At 51.0% G+C, this 19,599-nt stretch overlaps 7 protein-coding genes across 7 annotated transcripts; 2 read left to right on the top strand and 5 right to left on the bottom strand.

Moving 5' to 3' along the window:
* Positions 1-339: 339 nt before the first annotated feature.
* M437DRAFT_40376 (uncharacterized protein) lies at positions 340-3,267 on the bottom strand (the record flags this gene model as incomplete). Its single annotated transcript, XM_041020184.1, has 4 exons — positions 340-1,786; positions 1,838-2,829; positions 2,882-3,019; positions 3,073-3,267. The coding sequence occupies 4 exons, from the start codon at positions 3,265-3,267 to the stop codon at positions 340-342; spliced, it is 2,772 nt and encodes a 923-aa protein (XP_040882607.1).
* A 3,379-nt stretch (positions 3,268-6,646) lies between these two features.
* M437DRAFT_13668 (uncharacterized protein) lies at positions 6,647-7,967 on the bottom strand (the record flags this gene model as incomplete). The annotated part of the gene is made up of 3 exons (XM_041018722.1): positions 6,647-7,065; positions 7,115-7,809; positions 7,867-7,967. Coding segments are annotated over 3 exons (1,215 nt in total), but the record flags the coding sequence as incomplete, so codon positions are not given.
* Positions 7,968-8,423: 456 nt separating this feature from the next.
* On the top strand, positions 8,424-8,967 carry M437DRAFT_72481 (putative histone H4; the record flags this gene model as incomplete). Its single annotated transcript, XM_041025866.1, has 5 exons — positions 8,424-8,488; positions 8,546-8,593; positions 8,644-8,731; positions 8,785-8,886; positions 8,935-8,967. 5 exons carry the CDS (start codon positions 8,424-8,426, stop codon positions 8,965-8,967), a joined length of 336 nt encoding a protein of 111 aa, XP_040882605.1.
* A 968-nt stretch (positions 8,968-9,935) lies between these two features.
* M437DRAFT_40385 (glycoside hydrolase family 61 protein) lies at positions 9,936-11,634 on the top strand (the record flags this gene model as incomplete). Its single annotated transcript, XM_041020186.1, has 3 exons — positions 9,936-10,037; positions 10,297-11,287; positions 11,357-11,634. 3 exons carry the CDS (start codon positions 9,936-9,938, stop codon positions 11,632-11,634), a joined length of 1,371 nt encoding a protein of 456 aa, XP_040882604.1.
* A 585-nt stretch (positions 11,635-12,219) lies between these two features.
* M437DRAFT_63135 (uncharacterized protein) lies at positions 12,220-13,932 on the bottom strand (the record flags this gene model as incomplete). The annotated part of the gene is made up of 1 exon (XM_041024204.1): positions 12,220-13,932. The coding sequence occupies one exon, from the start codon at positions 13,930-13,932 to the stop codon at positions 12,220-12,222; it is 1,713 nt and encodes a 570-aa protein (XP_040882603.1).
* A 470-nt stretch (positions 13,933-14,402) lies between these two features.
* M437DRAFT_72478 (uncharacterized protein) lies at positions 14,403-17,039 on the bottom strand (the record flags this gene model as incomplete). Its single annotated transcript, XM_041025865.1, has 1 exon — positions 14,403-17,039. One exon carries the CDS (start codon positions 17,037-17,039, stop codon positions 14,403-14,405), a length of 2,637 nt encoding a protein of 878 aa, XP_040882602.1.
* Positions 17,040-17,978: 939 nt separating this feature from the next.
* Positions 17,979-18,644, bottom strand: M437DRAFT_40604 (cysteine proteinase; the record flags this gene model as incomplete). The annotated part of the gene is made up of 1 exon (XM_041020219.1): positions 17,979-18,644. A coding segment is annotated over one exon (666 nt), but the record flags the coding sequence as incomplete, so codon positions are not given.
* Between the last annotated feature and the right edge of the window lie 955 nt (positions 18,645-19,599).

Genomic DNA, 19,599 nt, shown 5'->3' with positions numbered 1-19,599 from the left:
CCTACAGGCATTAAAATACTTCTTTATCGATAGGCCGTCATGTGTGACGGCCCGTCAGACCGTCAGTTGCGACACGCCATGGATGAAGATGAACAGTGAGCCATCGAAGCTGTGAAGAATTGGTGTTGTCTTGCTCAGACTATATTAAGCAGAGGATGCAACTATGTAACAAACGAAAATATAAGCATATCACTGATGCGTGGGCTCTTTTGTGTCCTCCCAGGCCAAACAAAAGGAATAAAATCATAAACTCATTTTTTGGTCCAAACCGAAAGAAGACCCGCTCCTGTAACCATGAAAGATCGTTTCCTCAGAACACAAACAGCAAGATAGGTAGAATCACCTCGCCCAGACTACAGCCAACCAGCCAGGTGTGCGGGATAGTCGTGATCCACGGGCTGCATATTCGGCGAACTCGACGCCGTCAACGAACGCTGCAACATCATCGGCACCAAATGGTTTCTCCAAAGCAATTAGCCATGACTCGACGTCTTTGATCTCACGGTCTGAAGAAGTGCGACGATGGTGAGTGTTATGGGCTGCCACTGCTGCTCCAGCCAATGCTTCACCTTCCCGGCGTTGGTCACCTGTGAATGCATGAATGCCTTGAAGAGGCTCTCTCGAATTGCCATTCGACGGTGTCCAAGATGGAGTCTGCGGATGTGAATGCGATTGTTCGGGGTATGCAGCGCGGAAGCTATGGCCTGAATGGCTACCACCCGGTGTAGTCGAAGCTGAGTTCGAAGAGAAAGCATTGTAGAACCGGAAGTGCGGATTGTTGCCGTTGTTCTGACCAGGGGCTGATTGTGTAAGACTTCTGCCATCCGCCACGGCAGAAGCCGCTGCTGCAACACTATTGATCGCATTCCAACGCTCCTCTTGCTGTGCATGAGCTTGTGCTTGCTCTGCAGAGGTAGCGAAGGATTGCTTGGGTGGCGTGGTACCAATGCGAGGACTGCTGATGTCTGAGCGAGCACCATTGGGCATTTCAGAAGGTGCGAGAGCATCTGACATGTCAATATCAGAATCTCCAGAGTCGTCCGAGTCTCTTAACGCTCTTTCCAGCAACACTCGTGTACTCTCGGCATTTGGTGGGTGTAATTGAGCAGTAGCGATACTTTGTTCGTGGAAGACGCCTGGCAATCGGGCTGCAGAATCCACCCAAGTCTTTCTCAGACGGGAAAAGTATTTGTGGGAGCGTTTGACCGTTTGGAACCAACCACTAGCCATGTATAATCTGTTTTTCATCGAAGCGAGTAGCTCGATGGCTTTGCGGGCAGCGTCTGCGCCACTGTCGTCCTTGGCAGTTCGACGAAGGTAGCCATGGGTGTCCATCCAGGGAAAGTTGATGACATAGACACCAAGTAAGGCGACGTTGTAAAGAGCAAAACCGACCAGGGGAGTTTCGACCACAACGCCCCATTCTTGGAAGGAACTAATCAAGTCGACAATGTCCCGGGCGGCGTTGAAGCATTCACGAGCACTGTCCTCCCAGAATCCTTGCGGCGAAGGTATGGTATCAAATCGCGTGCCATCGAGTGGACCCGAAGGCTTGCCGTGTCTGAAGGGAATGAACGGGAGGAATTCGCGGGTGAGGAGGAGTTGAGAGAGAAGCAAAGTGAGATGCACAAGAGCATAGGGTGTTGAAGAGTGTAGGTTGATGTGCGCAGACGTGTTCTGTGCCGTCAAAGAGTGATGCCTAGGAAGGGCGACCTTGAAATCTTCAAGTGTTTTCCTTAAGCCATACCATTCTGACTGTGGGTTCCATGGTGGTAGAGCATCACGTCTGGCCTTATGTCAGTCATTGTCCAATCGTGTTTGTGGTAGTTTGACTCACTTTCTTCCTCCTCCACATGCCCATCGCATCACCTTACCATGGATGTCCAATACCTTGATGTATCGACTAATCAGACCCTCGTCAGGACCAACCTCCCAACGGCCCTCGGGATCTTGTGGTGAGGATCTGCCAGTTGCACTGTCATGAATTGAAGATCGCTTATGAGCAGAGTTCGACGGATCGGTAGCCAAGGAAGCGCGGCGCTGGCTTTGAACTTCGGCTCTAGAGGGACTTTCTTCGCTCAAAAGCAAAGTACGCACTTTCTCGCCAAAGAGAAAGGCATGTTCTCCAGCTGGTAATTGGATGCGCAAATCTTTGGCATTGAGGGCCTGAGGTCTGAATTTGCCATTGCTGAAATAGCGATCCAGAATGAAGCAAGCCCACAGGGTACGACGGCGAATCTCTTGTTTGACAAAGGCATCGTTCTGGCAACTAGCATCGGGCGATGTGTTTCCAGGATCGATGGAGCTCTGTTGATCATTTGCCCGAGATGGTAATGAGCGTGCTAGAGGTTGGTCATCCAGTTCCTCCTCGTAGTGTAGTCCCATTGCCTGCGCAGAACGAATGACGATACCGAGATGGCCCCATGCTTTTGGACCCCGGTTCATGCCCCACTCGTGCAAGGCGAGCATCAGCATAGCATGAATCGTCGAGATATCATAAAGGCCTAATCTGTCAGTGGTCACATTATTGAGCTGAGCGGACGCAGCAGAGGCATAGAACTCGGCTGCAATAAGTGGATCGCTAGGACGATTGGCATTTCGTGGGGAATGGTGGGCGACAAGCACAGGATGGAAGCGGGAAGTCAAGGCTAAGAAAGCCAACAAGAACTCGGTAGGGGCCGGAGGTTGGACCGGCGGAGCCGGAATGTTTGTGTAGGGACGGTATTGAGGTGCCTGAGCTTGGGAACTAGCCTGACGAAGCGGTTTGAGGAAGGTAGGAGGGTGGATGAAAGGGAGGTCGGCGGAGAAGTGAAGTTGGAATATGTCGAACTAGACAATGCATTAGCTGGGTACACTAGACGGAATTCACAATGCCTCTTACCAATTCCTTCCAGATGGCCGGAGTCAGCAGACTAGAATCTAGAGCATCTGCTGGGACAACAGAGGGTTCTGTATAAGCGGGCATAGGTTGGCCTGGCAAGCCGGCATTACTCTTGCGCTGCTGCCGTTGTTTCCGGATCTGATATGTAGTCAGTATCCTTAATCCGACGGACGAGAGAAGAGACTACCTACCTCTTCAGTCATAGCATCAACCTTGGGAGCAGGTCCGGTCAGACTGTTCTCCCTCTTGCGTCCACCCGTTACAGGTACCGGATAGGTACATTCCCGGTTGCCGGCCTCGCAAGACCGACACGGTGTACCAACACCACTGTTCACACATTTGACCTTGGACCGACGACAGCGAGCACAGGCGATTGAAGAGCGCATACGTGCCTGAGCATGCCGTGTTTGTTGAGCGTTACCGGGTTGTTGCCGGGATGCTTGATCCGAGCCCGGAGGTGCCGCTGGCGAAGGTTGTGTGAATCCTTGTGGAGCAGGAATAGGATGAGCCGGTGTTACAGTTGAGGTGATGTCGGGACGAGGGCTTTTGCGAGGTCTGGCATCGTAGTCGTCGCTGCCGTCGGGGGTGACGGAGAAGCGGCGCTTTGGCGACGGTGCCGAGGGCCCCGAAAGCAGATTGGAAAGAGCGACCGAGGAAGTAATGATTGCGGCTTGCGTGAAGATCTCACGACTTGTATCCTTGTATACAGCAGCCCGACGAGGCACTGAGAAACTGCTCTGCTGCACGCAGAGACGGGTCAAGGGAATAATATCTCGCTCAATACTGTCGGCTACTAGCTCGGCGATAGAGCTCAGATCAGCCGAGGGAAAGCGAAGATAGCGAAGTTTGCGGAGTAGCTGTTATCCAAGCAAACACGCGCCAGAAGGAGACGGCAAGACCAGCAGGACAGCAACAGCGATCGCTCGTGTGAAAAGTGTGTCGAATGGGGAAGAAGAGAGAAGGGAAAGGGATAACGAAGGGGATCCGGCATCTTGGTTCTCTTGAGCCGTGGGCCATCACCACACATGCTGCTCGGAGAAGCTACAGGCTGCTGCTCATATCATCTCTTCGATTAAGCCGACACGGTCCGACTCTCTCCACATCAAACAAACCCGAGCGCCGCCCGACTGTTGATCTAACCCTCTCGCTCTGACATGTGATATTACTCGCACTGCTTTTCGTGTATCCGTAACACTGCCGCCGCCTCCGGTCCATCTCTCGACTCCCGGAATTTTGCGTCGTTGGCTTTTTTGCCTCCCGCTGGTATGCAATGCAGAGGAGTAGGCTTCACACCTCTCTCCTGATGTCGTTGTTCCCCTAGGTACCTTTTGCCTTAGCCGCATTCCTTGCTCCGGTTGGCCTGCTTAACCGCAACCGCAGACCGTATCCCGCCAGACCGGCTCATCGTGCCTCTGACTCGGCAATTCATACTGGGACATCTTCCCGTCCACTCAGCTCTTTCATATTTACCCAGACCAATTCTTTGGAAGCTGTTTGTGTTACTCATGACTGCCGAAATGTCGTACAAGAGCGTACCGAACCCCGCGCTCTCATGCGCGGCTGCACTCCTGCTAATATTTGCCCCGGATTGAGGACAAGCTTCCATAAAATCTATATCTCATCAGAGATCAATTAGAGGAATTGCCACATCATGATTTCTCCTTTGGAAATGATATCGAAGAGGTTATCATGACATTACAGGATCTCGTGGTATGTCTACACACCAGAAACCGGTTGTGCCGTTGTTTCAAGCAAGGGCATCGTGAGTCTTTTATCGACATTGTGGAATTTGCATAATGTCGATTACCACAATGTTTAACTCGAATTGAGACAGCCTAGATGATCGTCCCTCTCATCCAATGAGCTATCATGGCAGAGATGTCATCCTTCATTTTTCCTAAAGATGGCCGTTGTTTTGAGGGTATGTGAACGTGCCGCTTGTAGTCAAAGATTGTCTTGAAAGCCATCATAGCATACATGTTCTTGACGATCTTGTTTCAAAGTCTATTGGCCGGCGGAGATACCTTCCATCGTATGCAAGTGTATCAATTGAAATGGTACGAGCGGAGATCCTAGGCATTTAGCTCAGACAGGCTCCTAGGCCTAGGTCAGAAGTCGCAAGCATGACAATGAGCAAGGTTGAGGCACATCGATTCCAGAGCCACGGATCAAAACACATACATTCTTGTTTCACGACCCAGCAATGTGACGTACCCCTAGCTACTGTATGTGCTGACATGCCATGCATCATCACCCTTCTTCACCTTGCCAATTATCGACCGATCTTTTAGGCTGCTCGAGCGCACATCCTCAAAACACTAGTATATCGATCCATCGAAAAACTCATGTTCTTGCTCCATCTCGCCCTTGCTTTCTGCAGAGTTAGTACTGTCATCGCAAGGAGAGCTTCTTGGTGAAAAGCTCGCATGTTCTGGACTGTCATGACTAAGTTCCACTTGGCCTCCATCGCCATTGGCATCATATGAGCGGAAATTGGGGATGCCATCGTAGATGGGCTGTGGATTTGCGAGCATCTTTCGACCACTAGGGGTTGCATTAAACTCTTGTTTCGTGGCAGAGCTCGATGAATTTTCATTGGCGACAGTTTGAACAGCGTCTTCAATCTTGGTCTGTTGGCGTCTCTTGTGGTCACTGTCTTGAAGCTGGAGCGGAGCTAGCGTGTTGGAGTCTTCATACAATTGGTCGCGGGCTTGAGCCTGTGGAATGCTCTGACGAGGTAGCGACAGGCCAGAGATGATGTCTGTCCTAATAGCAGCTGGAGTGGGGAGCTGTCTTGATGTGGGAGGTTGCACGGGTACGGATTGGGGGCCCGAAGATCGAGGTAGGCCACGGTAAGCATTTGCCAGATAGATACGGACCTCTTCATGGTTTCTACCTGTGAAGAGTCGAAGAGTGTCCATGACTGCTCCCATCTTGATCTTGTAGATCTCATCGGCAAAGGCAGCATTGTGCAAGACCATCTGGGAGATTTGAGCATCGAGGTTGTGCGACATGAAGTCTTCCATGCCACGCAAGAACGCTTGGCCTGGGATCGGATTGAGAGCACAGTACTCTTGTACATGACCGAACTGTAGGCAGCCACCGCACTGGACTAGATCCTCTTCACAAGGGTTGGGGAGGTGCTAAACCCAGATGTCAGCTGAGTGCCTTGCCTTGCTGAGACAAGTTGGTCGCAAAAAAGAACACTTACCCATTTCTGGCAGTTGTGACAGAGGGCGAAGTACTGTCTTGAGTGTCAGCGAATACGTACATTCATTCGATGTATGTTCATCGGCTTGATGTTTTACCCGGTAGTCATTCTGCAGCCTGTGTGGTCCACGGTGACAAAAGTTCCAGGTGTGGCCAAAGGCGCCGCAGTTCAAACATTCTTGGAGCGGATGTTCACATGTGTGAGGTGGATGAGCTGCAAGGATTAGAATTGCAGTAGAAAAGTGCAGAGCCTATGACTTACTCTTATGACAATTGTAACAGAGGGTCGACATTTTCGCAAAGCTTTCGTGAGTCGACTCGCGCTGAAGGCGGGTTGCGCAATGATGAGAATGATCCGAGCGTCGATGGAGATGACAAACAGTTGGATGAGCGGGAAGCTTGGGAAATGGGCATGGAAGACATGAATCGCCAAGGGCAGGAAGTGGGCAGGCGCATCTTCCTTAGGCTTCCAGGCAAGCAGGCAGCCATGCATTCGAGCCGTATCGTTCTCATTTATACCTACATCATCTATCGCTTGTTCTTTTTCCAACTTCCACCCTTGCCACCTTTTCGCGCAGCTGGAGGCTTGCGGTCAAACAGCTTCTCTCTGATGAACCCAGCATCTGCCAGTCTCAAATAACTGGTAACGCCCTGATCTACAACAGCCAGGATGACACTCTTGTACCCATTGCGCAACTTTTGATACAGCTGTGCATCTTGACGAGGTGCCTGGTACGGTTGTGTGTCGATCAGATCGCCCAGTTGAGCGAGCGTTGGGAAAGTTGTCTCGCGAGCATTGACGACTGCAATACGGAAGTCAGGCGTACCAGGATCGCTTTTCTTGTATGTCGTCGAGCCTGGCTTCCATAAGTGGTACGTGATTCTGAATGCGGGATCTGTCGTCTCTGCAGAATTCCTCTTCCTGGCTGTTGGATCGTAGCTGGGGATAATCGCAAGGCGGCGATAGATTTCAGCTGAACAGATCAGTAGGGAGACATGCACATCTCGTCGACTAGCACATACCGTAGTTGCGGTAGATCCCTGGTGTTACCAGTGGACCAAGTTTCTGCTCTTTCCTTGTGGCAGCTCGGGGAACGAACATACTTCGCCATCCATCCCTCAGCAGGCCTAGACTCCAGGCAGTACCTTGTACAGTGGGATAACATTCATCTCCTGGCTCATCGCCTGGTCCGTCCCAGCTCGGCGCCCTGTGAACTGTATAGCCTGCTCTCTTCAAGCCCGCATACACAGAATATCTTTCGAAAGTCAGAGCGCCTTCATTGTCTCCTTCCATGCCCAAGAATGCAGCATAAGCACCTTGTAAACTCATTGGCAGACCCTCGCCATCTTCGCTATCGTCATCGTCGTCCACTGGCCATCTAACGTCAATTGTACCTCTCTCGAGCAAGTATATCGCTTCTTCCGGGAGCAGCCAGATTCTGTTTTCCCCCGCGGTACGAGGGCCGAGTGGATCTTCTTTTCCAGGAAATACCTTGCCCATGTTCTTGAATAGGGGTCCTTTGGGATCTTCTGTATAGGCCATGTTGGTCTCCGGGTGATAGTAAGCCAGTACATGCTTTTTGGGTTGGTGGACTCGCTGGAAAGAGAGCGCATTGTGCATTGCATCTCTTGATGCACTTAAGGCATCCGACTGTTTATTTGTATGATGAGGCTCAAAGTCTTTTTCGCCTCGTTTCGGTATTTTCGTATCATCGCCGCTGAGCACAAGTCAGCAAAGTCAACAAACCAACATCTATGACACAATTGCAACGCACGAGAAGTTCAAGAGTAGACGGAAGTCTTGTGTCTCATCTGAGAGATCGATGTCACCAACGTCTGGGCCACGAGGGATAACATCCTCGTCTACGTCTGCCATGATACCTCGCAGCCTCTCGACCAGTTCGGAAGCTTCTACAGAGGGTTAAAGTGAATGGATGAGCAGAGGTCAGAAGCACAGCTTGCGAGTGAAACTTGGCAACTTGTCTCAGAAGGTACTTCCACAGGATGACCGATTCCAACTCTTGATTGTGTTTCTTTCTTCTTGACACACTAAAAGGTCGCTTGCTTTTGGGTGTTTCTCGCACACAACAACCATCCGACGCGAAAACGCAGTTGCAGTCAGAAAATCAGAACCACGCGTTACCCTTTTCGGCGCCAACCCGGCGGCTAAATCAGCCCTAGCCGCTTCACTTCACTCCACCCAAAGTCCACTTCCATTGCCAGCATTCTTCACCATCTAGCGGCTGTCGCGTCCGCTTTGGTCGTTCGGCATCTCTTTCCGTCACATAGCTTTATCATGGCTCGTCTGTCCGGAACTGGTCATCCAGTAGGCATGGGCAAGACTGCTACTGGTGTCGGCGGTAAAGGTCTTGGAAAGAGCGCTGCCAAGCGTCACCGGTACGTATCGTATTACTATCATTGCTAGGTTGGTGACCCTGTTAAGATCTGCCACAGCAAGATCCTCCGCGACAACATCCAAGGCATTACCAAGGGCAGCATCCGGTAAGCAACTCCGCCGTCCAGTTTGTGACATTTGTTAACAGAAACTGTAGTCGTTTGGCTCGCCGTGGCGGCGTCAAACGTATCTCGGCCACTATCTACGATGAGGTCCGCTATGCTTTGAAGAATAGGCTGAAGACCGTACGTCGGCGATGAATGCGATCACATAACCCAGTCACTAACATCCAGTGTAGCTTCTCCAGGATATTTGTGCTGTTCTGGAATGCACTGCTCGTAAGACTGTTACTGTTCCAGACGTTGTCTTCGTTCTTAACAGACACGGCACTCCCATCTACGTAAGTTGTGTCGTTGAGCTCTTTCCGATTTACCCTGACATTTAGCAGGGGTTTGATGCGCCCTTCCGCACCCGCATTTAGGTGCGCCAGGTTTTGTCCAAATATTGGATTGTAACGAAGAATTATGAGCAACGTACAAACTCAGGCGTTTGGTGGTAATTCTGTTTCAGGTTTCGGTTTTCCAGTTCGGGGCATACGAAAAGCAAGGAAATAGGACTTCAAAGTCGTATACAGAGCATGGAATGGTACAAAAGACTCGTCACAATCTCATCCAATACCGCCTGATGCAAAGGAAATGTGAATGGATTGGCCTGGGGAAGTTTAGAATGTCGTGCAGCATTTCGGCGCCAAAATGCGGCCTGTTTGTGGAGATGGGTCGATCATCTTCAGGCCTGCCGTGGGGAAGATCTGTCCCTTGAAACCTTTCTTTCTGTACCACTCCTTGCAATAACGGATGGCGACCGCGAGCTATGTACAAGCAGGCTCTAACCTACCAACTCCTGGTTGCTGCGATTTTCAGCCGCTCAAGTCTACCACAACCTTGTACCCCCAAGATGACTTGCAACGACACTGTCAGCTGTGAAGATGCACAGTTGTTTTTACGTATGGCCCCGGGGACACTGGAAGCTGACATCGTCTCCGTGGCCGCCACTCCCTTCGAGAAAGTACTGTGCATTTCTGCAGCTAGATTGTGACAGCCTTTGCCACAGGGAAAGATTGTAAGATCGTGAACACACTGTGCATAGGAGTGAGTGAAACGCCCTTTTCGCGCGCTGCCACATGCATGTTTCATGTTTTAGGTGCATGACAACCAACACCGCAGACGCCTGCTTGAAATAATTGGACTGTTCCTTTGCGCCTACTATTCCGAAGCACCTTCTTCGGACTTCCGTCTTTCACACTCCTTTGTACAAGCGCATCAGCATTTAATTACTGCCGCCACGCTCCTTTACCACTTCTTTTTCTCAGATTCAACCCACGCTCTTTTACAACCTTTCGTATTTCCTTCTGCTGCTTTTGCAACTTTTGTTTTCTTTACTTCTTGCAACATGAAGATCTCTTCAGTCGTTCCTGTGCTCGCCTTGATGGCTGCGCAGAGCGTCAATGCACACACTCTGTTTTCTGAACTCTACGTTGATGGCGCAGCTCAAGTAAGTAAGGACCCCTGACTGTATGCTGAACTATAGAACCTGTGGAGAGATGCAGAATGTTTTCTAGAGACAGGGTAGTATCCAGTGAGAAACGACACATCATCAGCTCTCTCTGGTCACATCTCGAGCCAAGAAACATATATGTTTTTCCACAGCTCGTCTATTGCTCCACGTCTTCGTGGAAGCAAGACGATAGTTGCATGTCTAGCACATGGGAAGGTCATTTAACACCATTACGCGCAAAGCTCACTCTATGTAGGGTGATGGCACCTGCATTCGCATGCCTTCTGATCCCAACACTGCCACCGATCCCATTCCCAGCCTCGACAGCAGTGACATGGCCTGCGGCGTCGACGGTACTAAGGGTTTTGCTCGTGTCTGCTCGGTCGACAGCGGATCTGTTCTCAGCTTCGAGTACCGCGACTGGCCCGACAACCCATCAATCGGCAGCATCGACATCTCTCACAAGGGACCTTGCGCCGTTTACCTCAAGAAAGTCGACTCGGCTATCGATGATCAGGGTACTGGCGATGGTTGGTTCAAGATCTGGGATGAGGGCTACGACGAGTCTGCTGGCAAGTGGTGCACTGAGAAGCTGATCGCCAACAATGGTCACCTCAGTGTCAACATGCCTAATGGCCTACAAGGCGGCTACTACCTCGTGCGCCCTGAGCTTCTTGCTCTCCACAACGCCGACAAGGGCGATCCTCAGTTCTACGTTGGCTGTGCTCAGGTCTGGCTCAACTCTACTGGCTCCCAACTTCCTCAAAAGACCGTCTCCATTCCAGGCTATGTCGACTACAACCAGCCCTCCACCTCCTTCAACATCTGGAACGAGCCCATGGCCTTGCCTTACCCTATCCCTGGTCCTGCTGTCTATGTTCCTTCGTCTTCAGCTGTCGGCAACCAAAAGCTGAGAGTGTCTCAACAGCAGCAGACTGAAGGTCTCGCCCCCAGCGACTGCGTCGTCACAAACGGCAACTGGGATGGCATCGAGCTTGACAAATACAGCGACCAGGCCGGCTGCTGGAACGCCAGTACTGCATGCTGGGCACAGTGCAAGGAGTGTTACGCCGTTGCTCCGCCTACTGGCAACGCCGGCTGCAAGATTTGGGAAGACAAGTGCCAGAACATCAACGACCAGTGCAGTGCTGGCAACTACAATGGTCCTCCCAACTACATGCAGAACCTCAATCCTCCCGTCAAGCAAGTCAGCCTTCCTGCCGCCGTGTCTGCTCAGAACGGCGATGGTTCATACCTTCCTGCTACCGCCGCCAACAACCCCGTAGCCACTACCTTCACGACTTCCGCTCTCGTAGCTAAGGCCACAGCTGTCACTCCTCCTTCCGAAGGCAACTCACTGACCGTCTCCACTGACGGTAGTTGCGGCAACGGCGTGACCTGTCAGGGCTCGAGCCTCGGTAATTGCTGCTCAAGTCACGGCTACTGTGGCTCCAGCGCTGAGTACTGCCAGGCAGGCTGTAACAGTGCTTTCGGCACTTGCAGCAGCGGTCAATCCAAGAGAGACGAGCACAACCACATGCACGTCCACAAGCATGCTTACCATGTCGGTGGCGATGTCAGAACGATGCCATGATCTTCTACGTTCATCTCATGACCAACTAAAACATCTCGGGAGCATAGGATGGGGAGTTTGTTCTTTTCTGGTTCAGTGGTTTGAGAGATTTGCATTGGGGACGAGTAACGTTGCTATGGATGCTGTGCGTCCTTTTATTTTCCTTCTTCGGCTCTTTATCTTCTCTTCTGTCTTCCTTTAGGGATGATGTCTCATCAAAACTGTTGTTCTGCCGTGCAGGATGTTAGTCCTTGAGAATCACCAAACACAATATGACAAGTTTGCTCTGATCATTGTTTCTTCACCAAGTGCTATCAATTGTGATAAACGGTCCAGTCTGGAGTCCGAGGTTGAAGAGTTGAAGGAGATGAATGATTATAACATTGAAGGTGAAGAAAGAAAAGGGTATCTCTGCAACTAAACCATGACGCCGGCAATCCTTTGCAGCAAAGATCTCAACCACCATCAGAAAACAGAAACAAAAGAAAACAACCTCGCAGAGATTGCAAAGAACATAAGGAAAAAGACAGCAACAGAATTAGTAAGACCTGTCAGACCAACATCATCACCACCAACCACCTCTCCTCTCGTTAAAAACCCCAGCGCTCATCTGTCAGGATCCATACTTGCGCCCCCTCTCGCCCATCGATTCTTCATACCATCTCTGCGTCTCGAACACCCCCTCTTGACACCTTCATCTCTGACGTGAATGACAAGTAAAGCCAATGCCAGACTCGTCCACACATCATACCCCACAACATTGAAGTCAAAGACACCTACTGTACGCAGATATCCGATGGAATCGCTATCCTCAGCGCCAGGCACAAAAGCAACGATACCAAGCAGCGTATGCGAGACCAGGATACCGTACAACGGAGGTGGTTGATCGAGGTCATCGTCAGCAGGTCTGATGAACGGGGCAGGACGTTTCGGCGCCTTGTCAGAAGGTGCAAGCCAGTGTTTATGAAGATTGGAAAGGCGAAGAAGTAGAGCATCTTGTAGAGCATTGACGTCTTCGTCTCTGGTGCCAGTGTGGATCTCGATGAACGGATAGGAGGGGAACTGGTTACTGGAGTCCCAATCTGACCATGCCATATACCGTTGCACTTCATCCACGATCAATTTCTCTGGAGCAAGACCTACAGTGATCTTGTCGCGGACTTTAGGACCCAATTGCATCAGTCTTTCGAAAGCATGTTTGGCACGGAAGTCTTTGTTGCGTAGAGTGTTGATGTAACCAGGGTGATCATGATAGGCAGGCAAGAACATGCCCTCAGGCATCATGGGAAAATCGAGATGCCAGTGGAATGCGAAGACGGGTTCACGGCCGCGGTTGTGAATGCGTTGAATCAACCAGACTGTGTTTTGGGGCCAGCCACGGGCAAGGAGTTGATCTTTGGATACGCGCTCGTCTTCGAGACTACCGACACGGGCGCGTGAGTCCAGGAGAATGGTGTCCTCGCCGTCCTGAGCTTCTTCGAGGAAGGAACCGAAAAGAGAGGGTTCATTCTGAGAAGCTGCGAGGAATGATGAATTGGCGTGTGGAGAGGTGTCAACGTCAAGGGCGGAGTTGTCATCGGCGTCCGTGTCGTTGAAGACAATGAAGTCCTCATCGCCGTCAGCGTAGACAGAAGGAGCATCCTTGGGGATCACGTTGATGACGTCTTCATCACTTTCGTCTTCAGTGCTGTTGATGATGATCTGTGGGACGTCTCGAGGTAGGGCGCTCTCGAGAAGTGCTTTTTGTCCTGGAAGAGGTATGTTGGAGCGAATGGTAGGGTTGTAGATGTTGTAGTCGTACTTGATGCCATCATCCTCATCGACAGATCCTTCAAGTCCTTGGTCTGGCAGTCTTGGGGGGTTGAGGGTATGGTTGTAGACGTCGTAGTCGTAGCGAGCACCTTCCTCGTCGTCCTCGTCTCCGCTGTCATATTCATCATCTTCGGAGTACAAGTTATCAATGTCCTCAGGCTCATAGAGCTCTTTGGATCCTGCCATTTTCTCCAGCTTCTCATCTTCTAGACGGACTTCTTCGATGTCGTCGTAGTAGTCGTCATCTTCCAAATCGTCATGTCTGGTTCTCTTTCTGTGGTCTTCAACCTCGAGGTCTCTCTTTCTCTTAGAGCCAGCATGTGTATCGGCTGGTGTGAGTGGTAAGTAGCCACTGCCAGGACGTTCAGGAGTGACAAAGTTGGTCGGAGTGACGCGCGAAGGTCGAACATGGTGGACAGGAGTGCTTCTCTTCTTGGTCGCAGGCTGTCTTGGAGAAAGATAACCCCAAAAGGCAGCCGAAAGTCGTTCGAAAAGTCGGGGCGGCATGACGAAGGTGTTGTAGGGCCACAGCGAGGATTATCTTGAGGTTCGATCGAGTCTGCGCCAATGATTGCCACGATGGATGTTTAGGCAACCAGAGTCGACAACAGCTGGGTGAGATTGAGTTCAGGTACGACGACTTCTAGAATGAGTGATCGAAAGTCGAGTATTGTCGAGTCTGAAGAGTGAATACACACTCATCTCGATATTGAATCTATTCATAATTGTTTCAAGTGATTGTCCGTCTTTGTCGTGATTCATGCTGACTCTGACAATCATGAATGCAATTTCCCCGCATGCGGTATACAAAGCTTGGACCACTCTCCTTCGCTCTTGCCGTTTCCAGAACCTTATCTTATCGCCCAGCCACCTTGATGATCGAGGCTCAAGTAGTATCATTATGCGAGCTGAACAGGGGTATCATTGAAATGCAATATAGCTACGAAATAAGTGAATCAAAATCCATCCTTCTCTCCTCAGGTAGTCAACTGCGCTTTCTTCTTGGTCGCTCTCATGCCCAATATTGTTCCATCCCTGCCAAGCCCTCTGCCACATTCCAGAACAATCATTCTAACAAAGTCTTTGAGAAGCCAGTAGCTGCTGTGTGCACCGAGCATCGTCAAGTACTGAATCTCGAGCGGTCCGCCTCCATACTTGAGGAAGAAGTCAATCTGGCCGTTGTCGTTCAGAAGCAGCATACGCTGCTCAGCAATCTCTTCCCGTGAGAAGTTATGAGTTTCCAGCTCGACGTTCGAAGGTAATCTAGGCAGTTGATCTGGTCGCGTGTTCGACGCTCCTTCAGGTGACGAGTGGAACCATGACCCAGATGACGAGAACCATCCCGAGCTAGCCGTCGGCACCCATGCTGGTTTGAGAGATGCCGCATATGAAGCATCGACTGTGGCGTTGAGACGGTACGACACTGGATCATAGGGGTTCACGATGTTGTAGATATTGTCTACAGGCAGACAGCCATACGTTCCATGGCTTCCACAGATCGGCTTTCTGATTGATGACAGGTCCGCTCCTGGCTTTTGCTTGCCCAGACGTGGGATCAGAGAGGCTCGCTTCAAAAGCAAGAAGAATCCGGCCGGCGAGCCACACAAGAAGAGAGCAGAAGTGTTGAAGAGGAAATGATCTAGTGGTGAAGTGTCCAGATCAACAGTGGTAGGATCTTTCAGCTCAGGAGGTATCGATGTTGGCTGTTTTGACAGAATGTCAACTGCCATGACACTGCCTAGTGAGTGTGCAATAATGTGAACTCGTCCATATTGAGCAAAACCTGGGTTGTTCAAGCACCACAGCTTGTAGATCCGATTGGCCTCGGCAATAACGGCAGCGATCATCTTGGGCTGGTGGTCGGACAGATAGTAAGGAACATCAAGCATAACATCGGACACAATGTTTCGCACAGATGGCAAGGTCTCCGGCGTGATGTCCTTGAGCCCGAAATCGTTCAGCGCTGGGTCGTCCGGAACGTCTCTTTGGCCATCCTCGAATGAGAGACTTTGGCGCCAGTTGACAGGCAGAACCATGATACCGCCCATGTTCTTCCTCAAACGAGCTTTTACACTATCCGTGCCCAACTCAACGCTGACCTCTCGGCGGAACGCATTGATTGCGTGTGTGAAATGGAAGCTCTCCATACGTTCTGATAGCTTCTGACCAATACCATGAATCACGAGAATCAGCTCAGTGACCTTCGGACGCTCAGCGTGAGCAAGAGCAGGATCAGACTTCTGTCGTCGGTTTGGAGGTGCTCCAGACTGCGAAGTAGACACGCCTTCCTCGGCCTTTGTCGCAGTAGAAGTTTTTTTGGTCGGATACAGTCGATCGTAGGCTGCTTGGTCGAAACCCCGAACAACAGGTATGCCTAGCTTGCGACCTTTACGGATGTAGTTCGCGAGTGGGCGGCGACCGTGATAAGCTGATGGCTGCAGGTTGGGCTTCAAGATATGAGCTTCGGTTGCGTTCGCATAAATGACACCAGCGGTAGGATACCATCTTGGCAGACCGCCTCCAGAGGAATATGCTGATGTACCAGAGGCTTTGTTGTCAGGTCCATCCACACCTGCAGCGATATCGATAATGTCGCAAGCAACTTCAACGATATGATCACGCTCCTTCTCGGCTGAGAATGGCTCATCGTCAAATGTGGCCGAGGTCACACTACCCCTCTCGGCCCTGGAAGTGGTTGGTCTACTCTCCAGCCTCTTGAACAAATCAGGCCAAAGCTTGTGCAAGATCTTGGCTTCTCCAGCAGCACCAACCTCGATAGCACTGTTGAGCTCATCGTTCCAAGTTTCGGTCCAAGGCTGCAGCTCGGTGTAGCCCGCTTCGAGCATATTGGCCACAGGAGGTTCAAGCGGAAGCATAGTATCCTTGTAGAACCAAGTTGCTCTCACGACAGGAGAGACATCGTTGACTGGACGCCAGTATATAGGTTCCAAGTTCAGATCCGGCATGGCTACCTGGTGCAGCCGCGACACACCGACAGCTATCTTTGCAGAAGGGCCTTCTGGGTCAGCGCGCGGCTTGATTGGCTGCTTGGATGCATTTGGAGGATTGTCCCACTGGTAGCTGTCCAGCGGCTGAGGTTTGGGTCTGGTTTGAAGTCGATCAACTTTCCGTGCTGAGGGAGCACGAATGAAAGGGGTACCGGTAGTATCGTGAGCCTCGGCCTCTGGTGGGATGGCTGGTGCCTCATATATGTCGGCAAGTCTGTTGCTCCTCGTTGATGCATCACTGGTTGATGCTGGCCGGCGGGTAGAGGGGCTAGTACTCAGTATGCCCAGTTCTGTCTTCTTGCCCTTCTCTTGCCTGCCACTTGGCTGAGGGTCTTTTTGCTTCTCGCCCCGCTGCTCGCTGTACCGAAGAAGCTTATGGCGGAGGTCATGCCATGCCTTGTCGAGGGCGGTGTTATCAAATTCGGAAAATGGCCGAGGAGGTAGTTTCGCGTAGGTCGTCTGGGCAGTCTGAGCAGAAGGCGGTAAAGGGGATAGCGGATCGTCTATGGTTAGTGGAGAGGTGTAGAAGAAGCGGGCCTTCACCGGAGGCGGTGCCTCGCTATGGTGCAAGATCTGGCGAATGTACTGATTCGTTGACGATGCCATTATGTCGTCTTGGACGCTTCATCTTCAGACAGACGATCCGGCATGTTATTCTAGCGGTGTTTTTGTTCATCTGTCCGGTGTCCGCCTGAGCATGACCAAGGGACCCACCATCGACCTCAATCTAAAAACGTCATTGGTCCGAGCTTGGCATGTGAATGTCACCGCAAACATCACCACCTGCGTGCCTTCCTGATCAAGTAGTTGGTCTTTGCAGTGCTTTTGATTTGCTGTAAAAGTATTCTGATGCTTTCGTTGCTTGCGTGTACCCATATCCTCCCTCTTCTTATCATGGAATAGAACAATTCAGCGCTTGAAGAGTCCTTAATGCAAATGCGATCACCCCAAACTCCTTGACATGCTTTCTTTCCTTTCTTCCCATGCTGAAACAAAGGGTATCATATGCGAAAAATCCGTCCATGCTGCCACTCAAGACCCCAAAGCTCCACACCCTCATGCTCTGCTTCTTCCTTCTTCTTTCTCTGCTTCTATCTCGTGCTTGTTGTTCGTTCGTTCGATTTTCTGGCTTGTGTTAACTCCTTCTCACTGTCAAACATCCGAAACGAAACTTACTGTTGTCTGGATTGTTGTTTTGCTTCTGTGAAAAACATGCTGCTGCCCTTTGAGTGTGTCCCATGCGTATGTGTACCCTTTTTTGTTCTTTGTGTGCGAGTATGTTGGGTCATGGAGTGTGCGGGAAAGGCAGCCCACGGTTCCATGGTCGAATTATTTTGATGCCTGCATGTAAGTCAAGGTGTGGTCGACCGTGAGCTGCAGGGGCAGCAGCATGTGTGATGTTTGGAGTGCCGCAGAAAGAGAAGCCCTTCCATGGCCTGTCGACTTTGCTTGTGCGCAGCGCAATCATGCGTAAGGAAGGCGGTGGACACATTCGAACATCGCTGTGCTGTGTTTGGATGTTGGATATGGTCGGTTGAGCTCTTCTCATAGCTCAAAGTGCTTGTTAAAGCCTCCGAGGTTGAACATAGAGACCATCGCGCGTCTAGCGTAAGGTATCTGCTCCGGGCCGAACTCTTTGGTAGGATTGGAGAGTTCAAGAGCAGAAGCGAAGCCGTTCAGGCAGGTGAAAACGCCGCAGTCTGAACCGTTATTCTGAATGGCGCTGCGACGGTCAACTTCCTTCCATTCGCCTTCGACGTATTTGTCACCAAGCTCCATCTGGAGCCATTGACGACCGAGCTTTATATAGCGGGTGCTCTTGCGGTTGTCTTCGGAGTAGCCAACGTCCAGACTGTCAAGGTACTCGATGGTGTGAATGTCAGGGCAGATAACAAGCAACGACCAATGGTTACCAGGGTTGACCGGGAAGAAGATACGCTTGCATTCGAGCAGCTTGTCACCCTTGATGCCCTTGCGACGTGACCATCTTTCGATGGCGTTGATTCCCTTCTTGGTGACTGAAGAATACCAGCCAGTTATATAGGATGCAAATGGCGGCACTTTGCCCTTGGTGTGGCCGGCCTTGTCGTTCATGGCATTGCAGAGAGCGGTGAAAAAGCCGTTGATGATTTCATCGTTGAGCCATCCTTCGGGCTCGCCGGTGCGGTAGTTTGCGGAATGAAGAAGAGTTGCAAAGTCTTTGCGGGTCAAGTCGTTGCCTTCAGGTGACTTGACGATCGCTCTGCCAGGGTTCGTGACGTTGAGAATTTCTGTGACTTTCTGGTCCAGTTCAGGAGGTAGCTCAGACAGGAATAGGGCGAGCTTGGCTCTCAGAGGAGCTTCTTGGTCTTCTTCGGTTTCGGTAAGTTGAATTTGGCTGACTTGTTCAGCAAAAGCAGCAGCTTCCTCTTCTGAGGTAGCAATGCTCTTCTTCCAATCAATGAGGGAGATCGAGATGTGAAGGTTGGAGCGTTTGCCAGATTTGTATTTTCCTTCAGAGTAGGACCCTGCCTGGATGTTGCGACAAGCCCAGTAATGCTTCTCAGCAGGGTTTATTGCGTTTGCTTGATTGGTTGCAAAAGCGATGGCTTCCTGTGTCCAATGTTCGGATGAAAGAATTGATGGATCTGGCCAGCGCGATTCCCAATGCTCGAGCGCAGCCTGTAGGCGAAGCTTTTCAGCATGGAAACGATCGTCAGAGCTGGCAAGAAGATGATCGGTATAGAGGAGGTCTTCGTTGTCTTGTTCGGATTCATTATCGACTGTAGGCCCAGCGTCGGGCGCTTCATCAAAGTGGTTGCGCTGAATCTGGAATTTGCGGCGCGCATCGTTAAGTGCTTTGGCCTTTCTGATGTCTTCGTCGCGTTGTTTGCGAATTCTATCGCGAGAATAGGGCTGGACGGCAAGGTCGTCTTCGCCATCAATATCCATGCGATTGTCAAGTTCTCCTAAGCAGATGCTCCAGAGATCAATGCCGTCCTCACTGGGACCTTCGGCCGCGTGAACGGCCATGATTCGTTGAGTTTTCTCCTCGGCGCGAGCAATAGTTGATGTAAGAGTTGATGGAATGGACGCGTCTGGTTGCGCTTGCGGGATGTTGTGGCTGATGTTTGGTGGGTTGTGGCTGGTGGAGGTGGACTGTGCGCAGACGTCTTCTGCCTTCACT

The sequence above is a fragment of the Aureobasidium melanogenum genome (assembly GCF_000721775.1).
Source record: "Aureobasidium melanogenum CBS 110374 unplaced genomic scaffold scaffold_3, whole genome shotgun sequence".
Lineage (NCBI taxonomy): Eukaryota > Fungi > Ascomycota > Dothideomycetes > Dothideales > Saccotheciaceae > Aureobasidium > Aureobasidium melanogenum.
The sequence above is the reverse complement of the archived record's forward strand: the minus strand, read 5'-3'. Positions and strand labels throughout refer to the sequence as shown.